Source organism: Trichechus manatus, unplaced genomic scaffold, assembly GCF_000243295.1.
Source record: "Trichechus manatus latirostris isolate Lorelei unplaced genomic scaffold, TriManLat1.0 scaffold00123, whole genome shotgun sequence".
Lineage (NCBI taxonomy): Eukaryota > Metazoa > Chordata > Mammalia > Sirenia > Trichechidae > Trichechus > Trichechus manatus.
In genome coordinates, this window is record NW_004444059.1 from 3,227,780 (window position 1) to 3,251,846 (window position 24,067).

A 24,067-nucleotide genomic window follows, 5' to 3' on the forward strand; every position below is an offset into this window, starting at 1 on the left:
AACAACAACATTGGGCATATATAGAAGCCTACGCCTGACAGTTAGAGAATTCTATTATTCTCAAGCACACATAGAATATTTACAAAAACTGGTCATAAAACAAGTAAAAAAGAAAGTCTCAACAAGTTTCCAAAAATAAGTGTTCTACAGAAACTTTTTCTTGCTATAATGTAATTAAGGCTGGACTTAATAATATAAAGAAATCTTACAAATTTCAACATACCACAAAATAATTCTTAGATGAAAGAGAAGTTATATTCAATTAAACTACCGTTTAAGATTGAAAGCAACCTAAAGGGATTTCAGATTAAAAACAAAACAAAGGGCATTTAAAAATACTTAGAATTTAATGATAATAACAATAACCAGAAAACCTCCCTACATATCAAAGTTTGTGGGTTGCAGCTAAAATGGAATTGAGAGGGAAATTTATGTTTTGAAATACCAATATTAAGAAAAAATTAATGAGCCAAGCAACACTACTCTATCTCCAGCACACAAAACAATACCTGCCACATAATAGACACACAAATATTTGTTAAGTGAATTGTTGAACGAATTGAAGTTAAGACATTAGTTAAAGAACAAAGAGTAAACCCAAAAAAGTAGAAGGAAATAAAAAATAAACTAGATAATATTGAAATAGAAAATAAAGATATAATAGAGTAAGTCAACAAAGTCTAAAGTTAGTTTTTTCAAAAGTCTAATTTAACAGACAAACCCTATGTCAAATTATGGCAGTCAAAAATATATCTTGCCTACTCTGGTACTTATTTCACTGTCTTCAGTTAGGCTAAATGAAAATCAGGACCAGCATTTACCCCTGAGTGCTTGTTTAAAGGCCCAAATTCAAATGCCCTCACCCCCAGACAGACTCCCTTCTATCATTTTCCCATGGATAAAATGCAAGACAACAAGTAACAGAATGTCAATATTAGGATTCCTTGCTCAATCTGCCTCCTGGTTAGGTCTGTCTCCTACTTGGAAAGACCAAGTGGCAATCAGTCATGTGAAAAACACAGCTGGTGAGTTCAGGAGTTTGTTCAGTGCCATTTGATAAGGTGATTGAGAGCCTCAGAGTCCTGGATGTACTTTGTTGGCCTTCTTTGGCACTGGTCTCTGTGTGTCCTGTTGATGCATTAACATCAACCCACCTTAGAAGGCTATTGTAACTAGTACATCTTGGACTATGAATCGAGTGAGTTTGCTTCTGTGATGAGCTGGTGATTGGTGAGCAGTATAGAGCTGGTGGTGGTGGCTGGAGAAATAGCAGCATCTGTAGTAAAAACAGAGGATATGCTTCTTCACAGCTCACCATCAGGACTTTTGACCACTCAGCCATTGTATCAAACCATCAGCTCTAGCTTTATCTATCTTCATTTAGTGATTGAGCAATCGACTGTCATTTCCATTTTAACCTTATTCTACATTCGTGCGTACGCTTCCTAAATCTCTTGGCTGGAAGAATCTGCTATCAGAGCGGATGAGGCATTCATTCATTTATTCATTCACTCAACACATATTTATTGAACATCTACTATCTGCCAGGTCTGCTGTAGATATGGCAGTATAGTCATGAGTCACTTAACGTCCACAATACTTTCTGTGAAATAGGACGTTATGTGATTTGGCTGTTGTGCAAACACCATAATATATACTTAGCAAAGCTATACGGGATACTGTAGTGTACCTGTATGGATTAAATAGCCAAGATACTGTACACATACAGTACTGTATTTCAGCTAACATATCTGGCAAGGTATATAGGTTATATATGTACTGTACCATTATATACCTGGCAGCACCAGACACCTGCTTGGATGCCTGAGTCCCTGTTCCAGATGCCTCCTACTGGCCCAACCTCAGATGACCATCCTTCCTTCCAAGGCCTAGGGTCCCTGTAGGAGTGCTTACCCCACTCCAGGTCACCTCACTGACAGCTCTCAGCATCCGACACTTGGGAGCCTGCCTGCTCACCCAGAACCTGGGTTCCAGCTCTGACCTCTGACCCTGGCCTGGCACTGGAAGCCTCCTGCTGCCCAGCACCCCAGCATCCTGCCTGCTGTCTTGGACACCTGGTGCCTGCAGCAAGGTGGCTACTCACTGCTGGGGACCGCCAGGAACTCCACTCGGGTCTGGGCGCTGTGGGGTGTGCGTGGACTCTGAGAAACCCCTCTGCTGGGAGAAGTGGCACGAGTCACCCCACCCTGCCACTCCCTGGCACCAGCTGGCCAAGAGACATAAGATACACGTGTTGCTTGTGGGAAGCTGTTGTGTTCACTACATCTGGTTAAGTCTGCTATGCCCTGTTCTCTGATTGGTATTTCTGAACTCTATTATATATAACTCTATTATATGGGACCACGGACATATATGTAGTCCAATGTTGCCCGAGCAGGCATTATGCAACACATGACTGTATTCAACACTATCCTCCTTATTGAAGGAAATGTCCTTAATAGGGTTGCTCCCTGCATATGGATTATAGGATCAATATGCAACCAGTGTGTTTTCACAGTGGGCTTCTCAATGGCACCAGGATGGAGTTGTAGTTCTGACCACATTTGCACACTAGTCACTGTATGTTATTGGTCTCATTTCCTTTCTTCAGGCCCCAGGATTTCCAAGCAAAACAGAACCTGGAATCCAATATACATAAACAAATATTTGTTGGATGCAGCAGGATATACAAAAGAAACTGCAGCAGGCCTCATCAAGCTGCGCACCCCAGGACCAGCAGCTAGCAAATGAAACGACCAGGATCCCTGCAGGCACCAGGCAAGGATGAGGCGGCTGGATCGAGCAGAATCACCAATGCAGCCCTTGCATTGGAGCCAGCACCTCAACAGAGGTCACTTACATCTACCAGAGAATGGACTTCACGTGTATTGAGAGTGGAAAAGGCACACTGGTCTTTTCTGCCACCTTCACACTTGGAGTTTTACTATCCAAACCAAACATGAATGCCATGGTTGGCTCTGGTTCAAATTTTAACTAGTAAAACCTGTGAAAGCCGGAACCTGTGTAAGGCGGAAACCTGTCAGAGAAAGAAAACTCAAATATTTTCCACAAATAAAGAGCCATAGAAAAGTGGTGACTGCACCTTGTTAAAGGCAGAAAACTCACGAGATCACAAAAACAAGGCAGTCCTGTTGAGTTCCAGCTCTCACTGGTTTCACTGTATTACAGTGCAGTGGTTCTCAAAGTTTTTGGTTTCAGACCCTTCACACTTAAAAAGTATTGAGAACCCCCCAAAATTTTTGTTTATGTAAATCGTATCTATTAATACTGTATTAAAAACTAAAACAGAAAAATTAAAAAATATTTACTTATTAGTTTTAAAATAAATAACAATAAATCCATTGCATGTGAACATGTTTTTATGAAAAATAACTGTATATATATATATATGTATAGTGAGAAGAGTGACATTTTTTACATTTTCTGGCTTAATAGAAAATAGCTAGATGCTCATATCTGCTTTTGCATTCCATCTGTGGCCATATCCCATGTCACGTAGCCACTGTACACTGGTGAGAGAATTAGAGTGAAAAAGGCCAATGATGTTGTATTATTATGAAAATAGCTTTGCTCTTGTGGACCCCCTGAGGTTGTCTTGGACTTTCCCAGGGAAGCTGTTCTAGTTTCCTAGTGCTGCTATAACACAACTACCACAAGTGGGTGGCTTTCAAGAACAGAAATTTATTTTGTCACAGTTCTGGAGGCTAAAAGTCCAAATCAGGGTCTCAGCCATGTCAAGTCCTCTGTGAGGCTCTCTCCTCGTTTCTGGTGTTTGCCAGCAGTCCTTGTGGTTTCTTTGTAGGCAATCCTCACATGGTGTCTGTCTTCCCCTATGTGTGCATGTCTCTGTGTCTAATCTGCTCTTTTTATAACTCAGAAGTGATTAGATTTAGAACACCTATTTGGCGTAATCTAATTAATATAACAAGGAAACCCTATTTCCAAACAGGATTACAGCTACAAGTATAGTGTTAGGATTCCAACATATATTTTGGGGGGACATAATTCAATCCATAACAGGAAGCTAGATCACACTTTGAGAACTGCTATTCTAGAATCTCATGGCTGACAAGGTGCTTTCAACATACATCAATGGTTTTCAAACTTTCTGTTACCAGGTGGAAACCCCAGGTTCTTCCTGTCATGACTTGCATTGGCCAATAAACATGAGACTGAAGTGGGAAAGCAGAAAGGCACCTTTATTTCATTGCGCAAGGAAAAGAGTCAGTTGGAGTTGCTGTTGCCAAGATTGCTCTGTGAGGGTGAGTGGACAGGTTACTTTTAAGGGGTTTACAAGTAGGGAGTTCATACAAGTTACATCAGCAATATTCTTAATCACACAATGCAGGAGCAATGGGGTTTACATGTAACTTCATGCATCGCCAGGATTTTTACAGGGCAAGCCAAGCAAAGGAGCTAGGATTCTCATGCAAAGTTGCAAGGCAGGCTGAGCAAGCTGCTTGAGGCAGTGGACTTTTCTGCAGCCTGGGGACCTCTGTCTTATTGCCACCCAAGTTCCACTGAAGGCAGAGAAAAGTAAAGGCAAACCCAGGATCAAGATGAAACAACTCACCATACGCATGGGCTTTCTTTAAAGTTTATTGTTTTATATTAAAAATCCATTCAAATTTTGCACTCAATTCCATAATATATGTTTGCTTTAATGTGACCATTTCTCCCCTAATCAATGAAACACTCACCTCCAAGAAGATGCTTCATGTTTATCCTGCGGTTTCTTGTACTCCTTGGCACATAGAATCCAGTGTGAGAAGCATAGGCATTGGCGACTTCACAACAATAAGTGATGGGAACTATTTATACCCATTTTATGGAATAGGAAGGTAGAGCCTAAAGAGGCTAAATAACTTGCTAAAGATTTTGAGGTAATCAGTAGCAGATCCAGGACTTGAACCACGGTCCTCGATTTCTAAATCTTATTTACTTTTCTAAACTCTTGGCAGGCTTAAACTGAGGTCAAATAACCATCAGCACTGCCCTCCCCCAAAACATTGCCCTTGTTTTTCTTTTCAGTTATACTCGAAATGTACTTGTTGACTCTAATTAAAACATGCTATATTTTTGGTGAAGCCAACTATATTCTTGAGATAGTCTGATGAGTAGATTAAAATCCTCACTATCTACCTCAGGCAAAGTTTCTTTTCCATTCTCTTGTCATTTACAACATGTGGGAAGCAAGGGGGAGTACGTTTGCCCCAGGCCCTGGTTCACAGATGACAAAAGATGAGGTTTTTAGTTTGGACGGTGCTGCATGGTCAGAGTTTCTAAGAAAATGACTGGTGAACTGAAGAAATGCTTGTGAGAGACTGGCCATGCAGGCAGTTACTGGGCTGCCTGAGGGTGGTTTGTGAGCAGGAGGTGCAGCAGCTGGCAGAAGGCAGGGGAACTAATGTTAAGCAATTACATAGGTGCCCTCAAATGAATGGAGCCATTAAGGAGGACAAGATTTGGAAAACAATGAAAGCAATATTATAATTGTATTACCAGATTGATAAAGTGCAAAGCGTTGGATCCCTGAATACAACAGGAAAACCCAGGGCAAGAGCCCCAAAGAGACATGCAAAGTCCTTTGCTTTTATAATGTGGAGTACCATGATCCAGTGTTAGGAATTGCATTGTTCACACTGAGGGAAATACAGCTTCAAAAGGAGATGTGTGCAAATATTACCTGGGAACTGTTTTATCCTAGGATCTTGGAGCAATCTGCTAGATTAAAACAAGGAAGATAATGAAGTGATTTATCCTTGGGAAGGAAATTGAAGAAGAGGTCTGAAGAATGCATTAACCCATCTCATTATTAACAAAGAGTGCGCATTAATGTGATGGTCCCCTCTGGGCCCTCTCGAAAGCTCCTGGGATCAGGACTGCCTCTGAACAGGATTTACCCCTCACCAAGGAAAACGGCAATTTAAACAATTTCCTGGGAGCTGCACCTTACATGTTGGCTTTTAAGTATTTTGGATGCAGTCAAAAGGGAGTATTTCTTCTTCTTTGTTATACCCAGTGGATTTCTGCATAGCAGAAACACGGAACACAGAACCTTCCACTACTTGCTGAAATCTCCTGAATTTTCCCTTTGCTGAATTGTCTTTTTCCTTGGACACTTCGGACTCCTTTCCTCTTTCTTCTTCTATCCAGTCTTGGGAAAACTGTAGCTCTAGGATTTTGTCTCTTTAAGCTGGAGTCCAGGGATATAGGATGCTGATTGTTCCAAAGGAACAATTTGTTGATTTCAAAATACGGAAGAAAAGTCCCCGTGATGAGGTTGGCCCTTGAATGTTGGTGCAATCAACACTTGCAGCTTTGTTCTGCCTCAGAGCAGGAGACTTATCCTCAGTTTGCCCTGCCAGTAGTAGAGACTCACCACCCGGACTCACCTTAAGCAACACTGAGAAGAGCTGAAGAATTGGCAGGGTATTTTGTAACCGTAAATGTGCTTATCCATGCTGAAGAATATTAGGGATCACAGTCTACTTACTTTAGAGTTCTTGTTTGAAGTGCTTCTAATTCCAAGAACTAGGAGGGATCATGGCCAATTGCCCAAATGAGTGAATGAGAAATGAAGGGTTGTACCAGATGAACTTGGAGGTCCCTTCTAATAGGCTAAGTGACAAAAAAAATCAAACCACTCCAGCATCTCAAAAGATCCCATGTGCTGAACAGTTTTAGCAAACAGGAGGCAAGGGGTTTAAAACTTAGATAAGTTTTCTGTTGGGAAATGGAAATGCTGTTCTTTTAAGAGCATTTGCAAAGTCTTCTGTTTCATTACAAAAGAAAACATATCCCCAAATAAAATGAAAGCCTCAACATCCTGGCCTGTTCTCCAGGTTTATTTTCCCTCCTCAATTTACTCTTCAATGCCCTGTGGAATCTGAGGCATGCTGTGGAATGCTGCAAAGTAGCCTCCCATCAAGGGAACTGCTATTAGACTCTTTCTTGAACCTGAACATACCCAGGCTCAAACAGCACCTCAGAGGAGCGGAGCAAGAGCTTAGGACAGAAGGGAGGTAAGTGCTTCTCACCAGGGACATGGGTAAGATTCTTGCTGCCAGTTTCCACACACCCCCTCCCCAGATAGAAGCCTTTCAGTGGTTCCTCACTGCCTACCAAGTAAAGGCAAATCTCCCTGTTTAAGTTCACAGCTTCACTCCTGGTGGTCCAATCTACATTTCCAGACAATTCCTCTGCCATAATTACCTCCCTTCAATCTCAATATGACTCAAGGGCAAGAGTTAGCCAAAATATCACTTCCCAATGTTTGTCCTATAAGCCCAGCACTAGGGCACATGACGTAGGGAGCAGAGGGGCTGGTTTCCGACTCGCACTGGGTCTCCAGGCTTAGTGCCCTTGTGCAGGACTCAATCCCAACAACTATATACAGCAGTCCTGGCTGAAACCTCATCCCCAATTACTTCCAGAAAAACTATGTTCCAAAGTAACTGTAGGCAGTGAAATATAATTCTAAATATAACTACACTATAGTACATCACCCGTCTAGTTTGTTGTACTATGGTAGCTTGCATGTTGATGTGATACTGGCAACTATGCCACTGGTATATCAAATACCAGCAGGGTTGTCCATGGTGGACAGGTTTCAATGAAGCTACCAGACTAAGACAGACTAGGAAGAAACGCCTGGCGATCTACTTCCAAAAATTAGCTGATGAAAACCTTACGGATCACAACAGAACACTGTCTGACTCTCTTGCCTTGGATATGTCATCAGGTGGAATCAATTGCTGGAGGAGGCCATCATGTTTGGTGGACTGGATGGCCAGCGAGGGTGAGGGAGACCCTTGGTGAGATGGACTGTCACAATAGCTGCAACGATGGACTTGAACATGCTGGTGATTGTGAGGATGACGCAGGATCAGGCAACATTTCGTTCTGTTGTACATAAGCTCACCATGAGTCAGAATCCACTCAATGGCTGCTATTGCTCTCTATCTAGATATCAGATATACACTCACCCTTCCTTATAAAACATGAAGGTAATTAAATGCTGAGTAGGCCACAGTATTGTTTGTAAAAATGAATTTATTAAAATGCTCATAATTATAAAAGAATATTAAAATGTACAGAAATTAACTTGAACAAACATTAATTATGAACTTTACATCTTATACCACAGTGTACGAAAAGCATCATGAATATTTCAGTTCTAGCTTAGTTAAGCTGCTCATGCATTTTAACTTTTCAAACATCTTAAAATATAATATGAACACGAGAAAATGGTACAAGAAGCGTTTCAACAATAGAGCACATTCTGCCCGCTACTGTGAATTAATGTTTTCTGAAATTCAAGATATACATGCAATAAAAAAAGAATCTGGTGACAGTGTACAAGATGGTTTTGTTTAGTTTTTAAGCAAAAATGATAGCTTTCCCTCTCTAATGACAGATCTAAAATATCTGAGGGATGTTTAAAGAAAAACCCCTTGAGTGTTTGGGTCTAATGCTTCATTCAATCTATTAAAATTCACAAGTATTACAAAAGGATGTAAAACTAAACTTTCTCTAGTGGTTAACACTGGGCAGGCCTAGGGACATATTCTCCCTTCCTGGGTCCACAACTACACCCAACAATTTCCCCAGGGTTTCTGCCCACTACTGCCTGCAAACGGAATCCACATTTATTTTCCTTCGTCACTGACAAGCCAGCACCAGACTTACATTAACACTGTCCATGTGATGTGTGACCCTGGTCTCCACTACAGCTTAGCTGTTTTTGGCACACCAGCAGTGTCAGATATCACATTTGCTACCTTCACCAATGTAGAGCTTTTTCTCTCCTGTCCACAGCAGCACATTTTAAACTATGAGGATGATTTTCTCAGCTGGGGCCATGAAAACATGAGTCCACATTTCTTCTTAAAGTCTATCTTACATACAAGGAGATAAGGTAAAAAGACTTCCTTTTCTATGCTGATATATAACAGTGCGTAATTGTCCGATCAAACACTAGAGGACAGTCATAAACATCAGAGAAGCGAAGAGGTAATACAAGAGGAAGTGACACCCACTTCCAGGAGCAGAATCACAGGTAAGGGGAAAGGAATAGTGGCACTCCCAGTCCAGTTGTGCAGGATGAGAAACAGCTTCCTCTAGTGGGAAGAACTTCGTCTCTCCCTCCCAGCGCAGTTAGACTTCAGGTGGCCTGTCTTGAGCCCTCTCTGACCACATCATGATCAAGAAGGTTAGTGAAATGCTGTCCCTGATCCACTGGGGCATTCCAAAGTTTAGAACACTGCTTTGATGAGTCCAACATAAATACTGTTTGTAAAAGTGGATACTTTAATGGCAGGCATTTAAAACTGTGATCTGGAGTTACTCTATTGTAACAACCTTCTAGAATCTGATCACGGATGAAATATCTTTCATTGTCCTTTGTGGTTTGGATTCCAAGTAGCTTGATTCCTGCAGCACCTGAGCATTTAACAGCACCACAGTGGGTGAGACCCATCTGTGAGAACATGGTTCAAGTCACTTCCTTCTCCTACATCTAGCACTGACCTGTCACCACTCAAGGAGAGAAAGAGGGGCAGGCCTCGTGTGCCTTCTCCAAAGCCTACCAGAGACCCTGGCACGTAAAAGGCAGTAAAGAGCAGCAAACGCTGCTAAACTGAACAAAACAGAGCAAAATATGCATGATCGTGCATGGGTTCAATAAAAAGTAATTTCCAGATGACGTTAGGGTATATGACCAAACCACTCTCCTTTTTTCACCCTTAACTGTCTAACTCTGAAGGAGGCTGGAAGCTCAAATCAAAGCCAGAGTCTCTTTTCTGGATTAGGAATAATCCGGGTATACCTGTCTCTACCTTCCCCCACCCCCAACACTCCTCCAGTACAAACATACAATTACACACTTGATACTGAGCTGGGAATAAGAGATTGAAGGGTGCAAGGAAGCCACATTCATTACGGCAGATGCTTTGGTATGTTGATCACTTTGGCATACAGAGATAAAGCCAAGTCATGCAGAATCCCTGAAGAAAGGCACTCCGCACACAGGGAACACAGTTAGTGCGGGTCACAATTAGGGCACTTGTGGTTCTTTCAACCATGCACAGCATCCTCATGTCATGTTGGCTGTGCAGTGAGCCATTCACGAGGATGCTTGGTGATCTGTAATATTGCATATCCTGTACCTACTGATGGGAAGTTGATGGGCTTATCTTTCCCAGACTGTTCTGTTGATAAAAATGTAATTTTAATCACTTGATTTCATTTTTTTCAAGAAACGACACATCTTTAGAAGAGGTAAATTAATTATCCTAGTCAGTATGAGTTACAATTCTATTTGAATCTTTAACTTTCCCCACTTTTGTCATCTTATTCCTTTGAGGTTTGCAAAGCAGTCAACGTTGATTAGGCACAGAACATTCTAGGAGTGCTCTTGGAAGATACAAGATGTCACTGTAGATTAATACAAATATGCTTCAAGACCTTGCTATCTTCATTCCAATCCATTAACAGTATTTCTTTGAGATGGAAAGACAGGCCAAAATAAAGACTGAAACTATTTCCTCTTGTTAACTGAGGTTTCCCTTTCTGGAGGGGTGTGATAAATACACCTCAATATTTTGAGTTCTTGAGTCTATCTGCCACTTAATACGGCATTCAAACTGACTTCTGACTTAGCTATTTTTAGTCACACAAAAGCTATTAAGGCAGTGGCATGTCTAATCTTTAATGACGGTATTTAAGGGGAAGAGAACTCTGGAACAGATCCGGCAAAGTGAAGAAATGAAAACTGCCTAAAAATAAAGATGATCATATGCTTGAGAGCAGAAAGGAATGAAGAGTAATCAAATTGAGAGAGAGAGGAAAAAAAAAAAAAGAATTCATTCTGCTTTAGAAGGGATGGTTTTAAGCACACTAAGAGACTTTTCTGTGTTACTAAAATTCCAATTTATATAAAAAAAAGTATCATTTTAGGTTTTCCAGGTGATTAGTTTTATGCCGCCCTTGATCTAAGTGTACATTTTCCAGTTCCTGCACTGCTAACTGAAACTGAAAAATAATCTACATGGAAATGGCAATAGTTAAGACTCGTATTTGCCAAAGTGATTTAACTTAAACATTCTCATTAGTGATTCACAATATATTTTGACGGCTAAATTCTTTAAAGTGCTTCTCAGAACATAAAGCTCTTATTCTGATTTTGGTCGTAAATTGTTATCTACTACTCCCATCATCTTCTCAGCTATAACCCCCATGTTCTTTGTCACATCTTTGAGGTGATTCTCACGAAGGAGCTTTTGGGTTAGGTATTTTTCTCTCTTGATCTTGCTCTTCGTGCTCTTCGATACATCTGGAATTGCATATGAAATGAAAAATTTCACAGAGTAGATGACATGCTGAGGGAGAGAAGGAAAAAAACGTCAACCACAAGGAAATGGAGGGAAACAGAGTTCCTTTCATTCATTTTTTGCTAGTCATTAGAGCAGTATACTGCAACAAGGCTGTGGATATTCTATTCATATAGCCAGTCTCTTATGGCACTGTGGGTAATGAATGGTGTGGCTCTGCCTAACAGCTGCGTTTTGTTACTTTATAAACTTAAAAGAATACTATTTGATATGTAAGGAGCCCTGGTGGTGCAATGGTTAAACTCTTGGCTGCTAACCATAAGGTGGGCGGTTCAAACCTACCAGCTGTTCTGCAGGAGAAAAGACCTGGTGATCTGCTCCCGGAAAGATTATAGCCTATGGAAACCCTATCGGGCAGTTCTACTCTGCCCTGTAGGGTTGCTATGAGTCAGAATTGACTTGACAGCACACAACAACATTTGATGTATAGGAAAGAATGTATCTAGTATATGTATCAGCTATAAGGGATAAAAAATAAAATACCAACAACCCCAATATTAAACCTAAGCACTAGAACACTGGTAGTGCTCTGGGATCTTTTGTGCGTTCCTCTCCTAGGAGCCCCAAGGATCAGTAAGGACAAGAGAAGGAAGGAAGCAGCAAAGAAATTGAGAAGAAATGGCCACCGAGGTAGCAGGAAAGCCAAAAACAATGTGTGTCCTGGGAGCTGAGTGAGGGAAGAGTTTCAGGGAGGATAGAGGGGTTGGCTGCTTCAAATGCTACCGCTAAGTCAGGTAATATGAGGGTGGAGAATTTGGTCGCAGGATTTACCAACACAATGGCCACTGGTAACTTTGGCAAGAGCAGTTTCTGTTAAGTGGAGGGAGTGAAAGTCTGACTGGAACGGGGATAAGAAAGAAAGAGGGAAGAAAGGAACTGTGGACAGTAAGCACTGACAACTCTTTCAAGGGTGTTTGCTGAACAGAGCAGTGGGGCAGAACTGATGGGGTAAGTAGGATAAAGGGAATTATATTTTGAGATGAGAGAGATATTACCATGCTAAGTGATAGAAATTATATAGTAAAGAGAGGCAAGAGAGTTTTTTTTGTTGGTGTTGTTTTTCTTTTCATCTACTTCTGACTTAAGTAATATTTACAGATCCATAGATTTTCAGTGTTCACTCGTCCTCTCATTTCTGGGATAAAGTCAATTTGGTCATGATGTTATCTTTTTACAATATATTGCTAGATTCTGTTTGCAGCTTTTAAAAAGATCTTTGCATCTATGTAAATAAGTGAGACTGGCATATAGTTTTCCTTTCTCTTTCTATTCTTGTCAGGTTTTAGCATCTAGGCTGCTCTTAGCCTCACAAAATGAGCTGGAGAGTATTTCCTCTCTTCTGATCTCTGGAAGAGTTTTGTATAAGATTAAAACGATCTGCTCTAGAAAGTTTGGTATAACTGTCCTATAAGACCATACGGCCTGGCATTTTCATTTGGGAAGATTTATTCAGTTACTGAAAATCATGCTTTAAGTCTAGGTTTAGAGTTACGTTCTTAAGCCTTTTGAAGATCTTAGACTACTCTCTTCTGGCTTCTGCTGTTGTTTTTGAAAAGTCTACTCTCAGTATAATTTTAATTTCTTTGCTGGACATCTGTCGTTTTTCTCTGGCGACTTTTAAGATCTTATCTTTGGTGTGCTGCATTTTCATTGTAGTATGTTTAAGTGTGGATTTCTTCTTTATTCTCCTTGATAGATGCTGTGCTTTCTGCTCTGTGGACTGATGTCTTTCGTCTGTTCTAAAAACTTCTCAGCCATTAGCTCTTCAAAATTGCCGCTCCTCTATTTTCTATTTCTTCTAAGATTTTTTTTTAAAGTTACTCCTTCTCATTCTGTCTTCTATATTATTTAACCCCTTTTTCATATTTTCTGTCTTCTCTCCTTGTGTTGTATTAGGAGTAATTTATTTAGATCTATCTTCCAATTCACTACTTGTCTCTTCAGATTTACCTAAATGTCTGTTTAACTCACATGTTAATTTTTTTCATTTCAACAGTTATATATTTTTATTCCTAAAAGCTCCATTTAGTTCTTTTACAAAACTGCCTTGTAATTTTTAAAAATATTTTGTTTGCTCATTTTTTATTCCATCACTTACTTATTTAAGCATTTTTATATATTGCTAATTTATAGCTCATATGTGATAATTCAAATTCTTGACGTTATTGAAGGTCTAAATCAGTTGTTACTTCTGCTGAATTTGACTCATGCTTTTTTTATTTCCCCTTGTCATTGTTGACCTTTGGTTGTGAGCTCATATTTGATTATCTCAATCTGAGAAAAACCTGGAGTCTAAATTGAGGACACCCCCCCACCCCCGAAAAGATATGTTCTCTTCTAGGTACCAGGGGCTCTACTGACCTGAGCCAAATTTGGTCCCTTTTTACGTCCTTGGTTTAACCCAGCAGTCTCAAAGCTCAGCTCTTCTACCTAGCATCTGACACAAGGCTTGGTCTCCTTGAGCTTATGGATGGAGGCACTGATAACAGCATTTGTTCTCAGAGCACTCCTGCACTTCAACCCTGTTGCTCACTGTTCGATTTTGGTCTGTCACCTTCCCTCCACCTCCAACCCCCTCAATTTGTAGATTCTCTTCTTTCCTGGTGAGAAGCAATCTCAAAGGAACTATGCTGGTTTTAGATGTTTTGTAGTGGGAGGGCCCCTTACAGTATCTGTTGCTGCTGTTGTTGGGTGCCGCGGAGTCAATTCTGACTGATGGTGACCCCATGTGACAGAGTAGAACTGCCCCATAGTGTTTTCTTGGCTGTAATCTTTATGGAAGCAGACAGCCAGGCCTTTCTCCTGCAGAGCCACTGGGTGGGTTCAAATTGCCAACCTTTCAGTTAGCAGCGGAGCACTTAACTGTTGTGCCCATGCCTCCTTTCACGGTATCAAGCTCACAATAATGTCAAAAGCAGAAGTCTAATACCACTTCACAAACTACGTATTTGAATACAAACTAGTGACTCTTGCTAATACATCAGATACATATTCATGAATCCACTTATGATGGTGAATTAATGATGAATTATTTTTCTTCCCCAATTAATGCTAGGTAGCTATTAAAAAAAAAAAAGTACTAGTAAACACATCAAAGCCAGGTAGCCTATCCCACTTCTTTATTACTAACAAATTCTAGTTTTATTTAGAGCAAACTAAATACTTCCTGTCTCAGTCTCTCTTGCTGCTAGGAGGGACAATGAGCTATAGTTTTTGCCAATGAGATATAGGTAGAAGTCTGCTATGGGGGCTTCTGGCAAACATTTGTTTCCTGATAGAAAGAACAGATATGGCTAGCATCGTCCTTCTCCTTCTTCCAACCTTAAACATCAAGGTACTGTATTATCTGAACCTGCAGTAGCCATAATGCAACCATGAGGTGACAAGCATGAGAGAAAAGCCTAGAGAATGAGAGATATAAGCCCTTACATTAATAAGCTGGTATTAATTCGGGAGTAGTCACCTACTTCTAGTAAACTTTTACTAAGTGAGAAAAATCAATCTTTATTTGTTTAAGCCACGATAGATGTGTTTTCCATTGCTTGCAGCTAACTATAACCCTAACTGACTACACCAATCAAACAATTTTGAGGCTATGTAATTTGATAGTAGTTATTCACTCGGGTAAGGAATAAAGTTGGCTAGCTCAGTTGCAAATTCATAGCTGACTTAATCAATTTTCAGAGCTGGTTAATTTTCAGAATTTAAAAAAACTATGGTTAAGAAGTTGTATATTATGAAAATGTAATAAAAGAAATACTTAATAATCCAAGAATAAAACTATTATAGCAATAAAATTCCTCAAGGGCAGAGATCAGATTTTGTTCATCTAGAATAAGCCCCTTCACAGCTCAACACACTCGGTGCCCCAGATAAAAAAATGCACTCAATTAATACCGAACTGAATGGAATTGAACCCCCTTGCACACAACACGCTTTTAACCTTTAAGGCAGATAACCAACTTCACTTAATTAATAAGAGTATTATGAGTATTTCAGGGGAAACCTGATTAATATATGTCCTAAAATAAGTATTAGTAAGAGATAAGGAAGAAAGTATCATCCATTTTAAGTACAGACTTGGCAACATTTAAAGTTAATAAAAGGTCTGCAAACATACACCCTTATAAACTACTTCAAAGAATAATTTTCCTACCTCCATGACAATGATAAAAGCCAGTTTAGATGCAATCACATGCCAATAGTAGATGTTGTGTTTATACTCTTGTGGGTGTCCAGGAGGATATCGAAAATCACGATATCTGGAAACAAAGCAGAAGCATATCATGAGATAATTTTTTATGATCAAATACTGTAAACAAGGGCCCATTTTAAAAACATGTCATATTTAATGTAATGTTCTTTTAAATTGGACATCACATAGATTTTCTCTGAGAGTTCAATTTGGCAACAAAACCCTGAAATAATTACTTCAGTAATACCTCATTTAACATGTAATAAGATGATGGTAATAATGGATTCTATCTTTGCAAAAAAGAATCCATCTTTATAAAAGAATGAAAGCATTTTAAATTTCTTTTTGGCAGAACTTTATCTTTGCTTTCTTAAAAGAATATAACTACAACAATATAGCCTATTCTCTGGGCTATGTTTATAAAAAAGATTATTTATTTATATAAACCATTGTCAGGGTTAGGGTTCACTCAACTGTATGGGACTATCTGCCCTATACTAAATCACTCTAGGGTACTGCCTGCTTTTTGTAATCTTTTGCCTAATTCCTTGTTGTCAGATGTCATGTGTTACTGTTGTCAGCGTATCTCCCTCAGGTGGCATATCTCTAATTTTCTGCCTGTAATCTAGTAGACCTGGTAGGGTACAATGACTCATTAGAACCATATAAAGTTTAAAAGTAACCAGACTAAATGTGGAAGTCTAAGAGGCTGTACTATGTGTAACTTTGAAACATTTATTTGGGGCTTATTTCTGGTTTCTTGGTTGCATTGTCTATTGTTGAGAATTCTGAATCAGTGATGGCTTTGAAGAGTTGAGGAGTTGGACTAAATGAATTTTAAAGCCTACTTTAGCTTTAAAACTCTACGATTGAAAAAAAAATACTGTGATCTATAGTCAGCAAACCTTATCAACTGGTCCACAGCTGATTTTACTGGTCACATTGTCTGCAGCTGATTTTATACTGTGGAGAATACTCTTACGTTACATCTCTCCCCCACCACCACCTCCCCCCAAAAAAACCAAAAACCAAACCGGCTGCCGTTGAGTGGATTCCAGCTTAGAGCGACCCTATTACATCTGTTAAAATACTGTTAGGCTGCTGTTAATTTACATCTCTTGTCTTTGCATTTCTTTGTTAAGTGAGGGTGCTAGTTAGCAGTACAATATCTTCAGGTTGTGCTTGAATAACTCATTAGTTATAACAATTGAATCATCTTGCTTTCTGGAACTCATGGAGATTTTCCATTTGTAAGATACAATACAAGATTTTTCTGCTAGATCAGTCTCCCTGTAACCATCTGTACCTTTCATCTTTAAATCTTGCTTTATGGTTTGATTTGAAAGTTCTGGCACAGTGGTTACAGTGCTCAGATGCTAACCAAAAGGCTGGCAGTTTGAACCAACCTGCCGCTCTGCAGGAAAAAGATGTGGCAGTCTGCTTCCATACAGATTACAGTCTTGGAAACCCTGTGAGGCAGTTCTACATGGAAGAAAGATGTGGCAGTCTGCTTCTGCAAAGATTTACAGCCTTGGAAACCCCATTGGGCAATTCTACTCTGTCCTTACAGGGTGGCTGAGTTGGAATCAACTCGACAGCAATGGGTAATGGGTAACCCCAGTCTGTATTAACTTTTATCCCTTTTTCAGTTTGATCGAAAAGAAGGCTATGAGGAAAAATGTCTCTAGCAATTTGATTTAAATAATACCAAATAGAATTTACATTACAATAAAAGACCTTCCTAAAGATGAAGTGCATTTTTAAACACAACAAAATGAAACTTGCCTGCATGTGGTATGGTTGCCAAGTCCAGAGTATGGATTTTCCCGTCTTTCGCTTTTGAAGTCCATGATATTGAAGATGGAGAGAGTATTGTTGATGTACCCATCCATGGTGTAGTGGGTATGCTCCCCATAGGGAGGGACGGAGAAGGACCAGTAATACACCAGGCGGGGGATCATGTCTGACGTGAAAGCAATGATCATGGCCTGCGTTGGGTAGGTGGAGAACAATAAAGGGGGCATTAATTTAGAGCCCATGTAGTTATGGTTAACAGACATGTCAGAATTACTGTTTTCATCAAGTTGATATTTTTTAATCACAGATTCAGAAACTTTCTTTCCTAACTGTGAAATGTATACAGACAGTGAATGCCCTAAAATCTTTGAATAGCTGCTTTAAAGTAGAATAGTTACTTTCCTTTTGATCTTCAATTTTAAGGGAACATCCAGAAGTCCACCTGCAGTTCAAATGCAAAGGCCTGATAGTTGCCTGTGCTGTTTCTTAAGTACAATAAACACCCATTTATCCAGAAAGAATTAGGTTATTGTGGATAACTCAAGAGTTGGTGCATACATTCTATGTAAGTTATTATTTTAAAAAATTAAAATATACTGAAATTCAATCAACCTTAGTACTTTACTTGATATAATTTTAATCTTTCTTTGATAGTTTAGAATTAGAAGCCTTTTTCTACTTGTAATACTAAGGTCATTATGAAAATAATTTTGCTTGATATAATTCCATTGTTGAATATATAATTGACACAAAACTGATTTTTTGTCGCTTGCCTCTCATGAAAATAAAATGTAAACTGTATGAAACATATTTTCCTTGGCTTAAATTAAGTAAATAACTACCTTCAAATTCATACATTTTTCTTGACTTTTTATTTTAAACCAGTGGCCTGATTTATTTTAAACTCTGCATATAATTATGTTTGTTGCTTCAATGGAGAACAATAATTTGTTATTAATTTGAGTAAAATGTGGGTAGCTACAACTGTAATGGAGTTGTTCTACTCATATAGTCAGGCAATGATGTCTGTTTTCTTATAACTAGTATCTAAGCTTCTAAACTTCCAGGAGATTACATGAATAAATTTATGAAAGTGAAAAATTATCAAATAACATAGAAAGTTTGATCTGTTTCCAGATATAAGGAATAAATATGGGTTAATCTCAAACCTGGGTCTGGGTCAGGCAGACAGCTATTAGGATGTAAAGCTACTGGGAATTATACAAATTTTCTCTAAAATTCTTTAATTTGGGCTTTAACCTCTCCACTATGTAAAACTGGTTTGAAGGAAGAAAAAAGTAGAGACTATTCTTTAAATCAACTTCTATGTGACTAAACAAAGCTAAATGATTCAGTCATTAATTGAAGCAGAAGAACAAACATGGTTTTGGATCCACATGATTTTTAACAGTATTTATCTGAACATACGGTTTAGACACAGTGAGACCACAAACCAACAAACAAGATTTCAGACAAAGCAAGAAAAACAACTAAGGGGCTTCTCTATTACAAAATTTCCCCTATTAGGCCCAGCTTTGCCATTTGCTCTGAAATGAAAAATCAGTGTGTAGGGGTATGTATGTGTGTCTGTCTGTGGTGGTGGTGGTGGGATGAGGCAAGACTATTTTCCTTTTTCCAAATTTAAATACATTAAGTTTTCTTGTTACCATTTAACTCACTGTATCTTTTTAGAGAATCACCTGCAGATGTGCTTCAGGAAGCTACAAAAACTCCCAACAAAGAAGATAAGTCTATTGTCTTCTGACAAGATACTTTTTCCTCCTGAATTCAGCTGCTTTGAGAGACATGCTGCAGGAGTACAAATAAATGAAGTGTGCTTCATTTCCCATGCTGTTCTGAACACAATTTTCCATTTATATCAAAATAAATTAAAATTGGTCTTCAATAGCAGATGCTCTAGCAGGATACAACAATGTCAACTCACCTTATTTATTGAACCAGCAACTTGAAAAATGAACAATTTTATACTAAACTCCTGCTCAGTGCCCACTCTCATCCCAGATGGCTATTCTCTTCTTTTTACAGTGAAAAGTTTCTTCTTATGGAAAGTTAGCCTTTTTGCTAAACATTAGATTGTTGAGACACACATTAGACATGTGAGGGGTTGAGGTTATGTACGTGAGGGCATAATAGATACATATTTCTTACATACCTGTATACATGTATACGTATGACCTATATCTTGGAAGCTGTAAAAAATCCTAATATGGAAAAGAGGATTGTTTATAGTGTAATTGATGTCACAACCCTAATAAGTGGTTTTCTTAGGGTATTAAAACATGATGCCTAAGTTATAAGAAAAAACAACTATTGGATAAGAACCAGTAGCACCAATTAGCAGGCACGTGTGTGCCTGTGAGTGTGTATGTACACTTACATACAGATAGAGTATCCTTGGAAGCACATCCAACACTCCATCTGTGCTAATGGAATGGAGCCAGGGCATGGATACTGGGAAAAGGTGCCTAATACAATTAAACTGGAATGCTTGAGGAATGGGGACTTTAAGTCAATTGGATTTTCTGGTTAGCTGAAGGTCAAACAGAAACCCTTTTAGTTTCAAACCTTGTTGCTGAAAATTTTCCTAAAGCATAAAAGTCCACATTCCTGCCTTGCTTAGTGTAGTAGAGCAGATTGAACATGACAGATTCATTCTTTTATGACTTTGGAACTTGAAAGGCCTCACTGTCGTATTTCTGAACATCAGTCTTCATTTCGCAGCAGAGTGGATGTTGAAGGTGCAGGCTATTTGTGTGAATGGAAACTGACATAGCCTCGCAGTTGGTTTTTGTGTGTGATTTGTAACTTTCTCCAAAAAGCAGAGATAGCATGCAATTCAAATAAACTGAAGGTTCTTGGGGGTGGGGGTGACAGATGGGTTTCAGATAACTTGTTTTACTGTATAAGACTGCGACCATGGTCCAGACAGTGCCAAGTTTTGAAATTCTTGTGGCTCTAGTTAAGGTACCCACCAGAGCCCACAGAGTCACTATTAATGATGACGAGTAGCAAAGATGATAAAATAACAGTAGCTAACATTCAGTTAGGACCAGGCTTTGTACATTCCATATATTAACTCATCAGAGTCCCCCAACCACCCTTTGTGGTATGTACTAGTCTTATAATGTGTGATAGGGAATCATTCATTTCACAAATGATAAAATGAAGCTCTGAAATGTTGAGATCTGGCCCTGAATCATACAGCTCGGAAGCTGAGGTAATGGGAACTGGAATTTGGGGTCTCTCTGACTCTAGACCTGCAGTGTTTAGCAACTTCCCTCATGGAGAAGAGTGACCTATAGGCACTGCCCAGCTCTGTTCTGCTTCTGCAGGTGCTCATGGGAAAAGGCTGACCACTTGTAAAGTGTGGCTTGATTAAGAAGTTAAAACTGGAAAATAATTTTGTTGGGGAAGTTGACCTGGGAAGAAATAAGGAGGAAATGGCCCTGTTTTTAAGGATACTTCTAGGGAAGAAGACCCCCTAATGGCTGGTGTAGGAATTGCTCCCCACCTTCCACCTCTTTGTCAGCCTGGACAAAAAGAATAAAACTGTTTTGACTGGCAGATAATCAATTAATGCAGGCTGTAAACAACTAAGTTTTATCCCCTCAGAGCTGGGATACAAGCAGGGCATGAGGCTGCTCTGCCAATGACCCGAGTGTGGCCAGCAAAAACCAAAGGGTGGGTAGGGAGGAGTAAAGGGACCTGCTAAACCCTCCTCCTTCAAGAACCTCTGCCCTGGGGACAAGGAAGATAACACATGATTGAGAATGTATACTTCATCAGCAAATACTTAATATTTTAAGTCCATCCTTTGAGATACATAGTAAAATTTGGTAGAATTATAGCTCTTATTTTCAGGTTCTAAAACTCTTAATGAATGGCTATCTACCTACTTTATAAAAACACTATTGGATAATTCCTTTTATAGTCATGTGAGAATTAAAAGAGTTAGTACTTAATTATTATTACCACTATGATCATGTTTCTATTGAATAAAAACTATACCATATGGGCAACAATAGTACAACAGTCACTCTTCTTAGCAACTACCTCTGTAGGAGGTCTTGACTTTGCAAAACAATAATTACAATCAAACAATTAAAAATATAGTTTAAAAAAGAATAACCATTACAGTTATAACAACTATGCTGTTTATACAGATGATAGTTATGGCATCTTTTTCCCATTAAAAAAGAGACCAAATATTTGATTCCTTAGGTAGCACTCTAATGCATTTTCAGACTTTTCAAGGTCTTTACCCTGTGAAGCCTATGTCTACTCACATTGGTCACCACAGCCAGAATTGCTATCCCTTGCATGATGGGCTGCCATGCGCCGATGTCCTGGGCTTTTTGTGGCACCATGCGTCTATACTGGGTAGTCATTTTCCACGCGTCCACTCTTATTTCCAATATATTGTTCACCAGAGCCAACAGAGGTGCCAGTGGAAAAGAGGCCACAAATAAGGTGACGAACCCAAACTGAATAACTGTCAATGGAATGGACACACATCATGGAGTGGTGGATGGATGGAAGACAACATATTTTTTCTTTACTTTCGTAAAGAAAGAGAAAGGCAAACAAAGGACTAAATCTCAAAGAGAAAACATATCAGTGGTGAATAACAATGTTGAACAGTGAAAGAATTCAAACAAAACACAAATTATGAAATCTCTGGAAAGAAGACTAATTACGGCCTGTTTCTTTCACATGTATACACTTAATAGGAACAATATATTTTAAAAAATCTCTAATCAATCTGATTTATTTGCTGGTAACTAACTTGAGAATCTCTCACTAAGCACATTACTTATTCTCATTGTTGAAATAATGGAATGTTAGAAGATGATTTGTGACTCAGAATAGAAAAATAAAATGAATATTGTGGAAATACCTAACAAGTTCAAAAGAAATGAGAAGTGTACCTTTGGGAAGTCTATTCTTACAGAATGCTTGAGGAAATATGCTGAAAATAGGCAAATGAGCAAGCTCCTCTGAGCCGGTGAATGCAAACATAGCGGATTCAGAGAATTTATATTATTACAAATCATAGAAATACATGTGCTAAAAGTATCTTAATAAGTCATAATATAATCCTCCTTTAGGGCTTTGTCTTAAAGTTGTTATAGTCCACAGTCACAGATGTAAAACAAAAACCTTTTGTTCTAGACCCTTCCCTCCTAACTAGCAGACCTTCAGAGGGAACTAGTACAGATATGAAGTCCCTGGGTAGTGTAAATGGTTAACATGCTCAGCTGCTAACCAAAAGGTTGGAGTTTTGAGTCCACCCAGAGAAGCCTCAAAAGAAAGGCCTAGTGATCTACTTCCGAAAAATGAGCCACTGAAACCTCATAGAGCACAGTTCTACTCTGACACACATGGGGTTGCCATGAGTCACAAAAGACTCAATGGTAACTGATAGTACAGGTATGCAAATAAGGCTGTGGACGAGAGGAAAACACACAACTCCTTTAGGGCTACTGCTCAGACAAAGGTCAAGAACCACTCTGGCTGGGACAGTGGAAGGTATGGTTAACTAGGAGGAGTTGGCAGCATTTGCTTCTGGTCTGAGAGGCCAATGGCATATTGCAGAAGAGCAGACAGGGGTGAAAGGATCTGGCAGGCCCACGGGTAAGGCAGGGGCCATCCTATTCAGGGAGGTCAGAAAGGCAGGGAACAGAGGTGGTGATGTCACAGGGCCAGCAGCAGTAGCACTGAGCAGTGATGTCAACGCTATGTCTATGACTCATCCAACCCTAAATAAACTCATTGTCTACAGGGGCCAGGCAAATAATATAAATATGTGGAGTGGGTACACAGCTGACTGCAGTAAACAGACAAGTGTATCTCCTATTGAAAGGGTCAGCTCACTGTTGCCATGTCGGAAACAGGGCCCATTGCTGCCAGATCTCCTGATTGTTCAAGAGAAGCCTGAAATTAGGATTACATTAGCAATGACCCAGTTAAAAATCCCAAGGAGAAAAGATAACATTTATAATGACAACAAAAGCACGGACTATGTACGAATAAGTTAATGAGAAATATAGGACTGTTATGATAGATTATTTTAAAAATGAGGAAAAAAAGGATGAATGAATGAAGGGTAGGATATATCACACTCTTGACTGGGCAGACACAAATGTGGGGACATATCAAGTTTTTTTCTCCACAAAATAACTAGAAATCTAATGCAAATGGATTACACCTCAATATAAAGAAAATAAAAATCCTCACAACTGGACCAATAAGCAACATCATGATAAATGCAGAAAAGATTCAAGTTGTCAAGGATTTCATTTTATCTGGATCCACAATCAATACCCATGGAAGCAGCAGCCAAGAAATCAAAAGATGTATTGCACTGGGCAAATCTGCTGCAAAACACCTCTTTAAAGTGTTAAAAAGCAAAGATGTCACTTTGAGGACTAAGGTGCACCTGACCCAAGCCATGGTGTTTACAATTGCCTCATATGCATGGAAAAGCTGGACAATGAATAAGGAAGACCAAATAAGAACTGATGCATTTGAACTGAGGAGCTGGCAAAGAATATTGAATATACCATGGACTGCCAGAAGAACAAACAAATCTGTCTTGGAAGAAGTACAACCAGAATGCTCCTTAGAAGCAAGGATGGAG

The 24,067-nt window shown here is 39.3% G+C and overlaps 1 protein-coding gene across 5 annotated transcripts in view; it reads right to left on the minus strand.

Annotated features, from left to right (window-relative positions):
- Positions 1-10,766: 10,766 nt before the first annotated feature.
- ANO6 (anoctamin 6) overlaps positions 10,767-24,067 on the minus strand; it is a 227,349-nt gene continuing 214,048 nt past the window's right edge. For 4 of the 5 annotated variants that reach the window (XM_023738840.1, XM_023738841.1, XM_023738842.1 and 1 more), the window contains 4 exons: positions 21,714-21,919; positions 17,395-17,597; positions 15,571-15,676; positions 10,767-11,402 (listed from right to left, as the gene is read on the minus strand). In XM_023738840.1, the coding sequence (XP_023594608.1) occupies positions 11,196-11,402; positions 15,571-15,676; positions 17,395-17,597; positions 21,714-21,919 (722 nt within the window). In that variant the 3' untranslated portion in view covers positions 10,767-11,195. The remainder of the gene's footprint in view (positions 11,403-15,570; positions 15,677-17,394; positions 17,598-21,713; positions 21,920-24,067) is intronic. The other variant, XR_002825336.1, reaches the window with a different exon arrangement.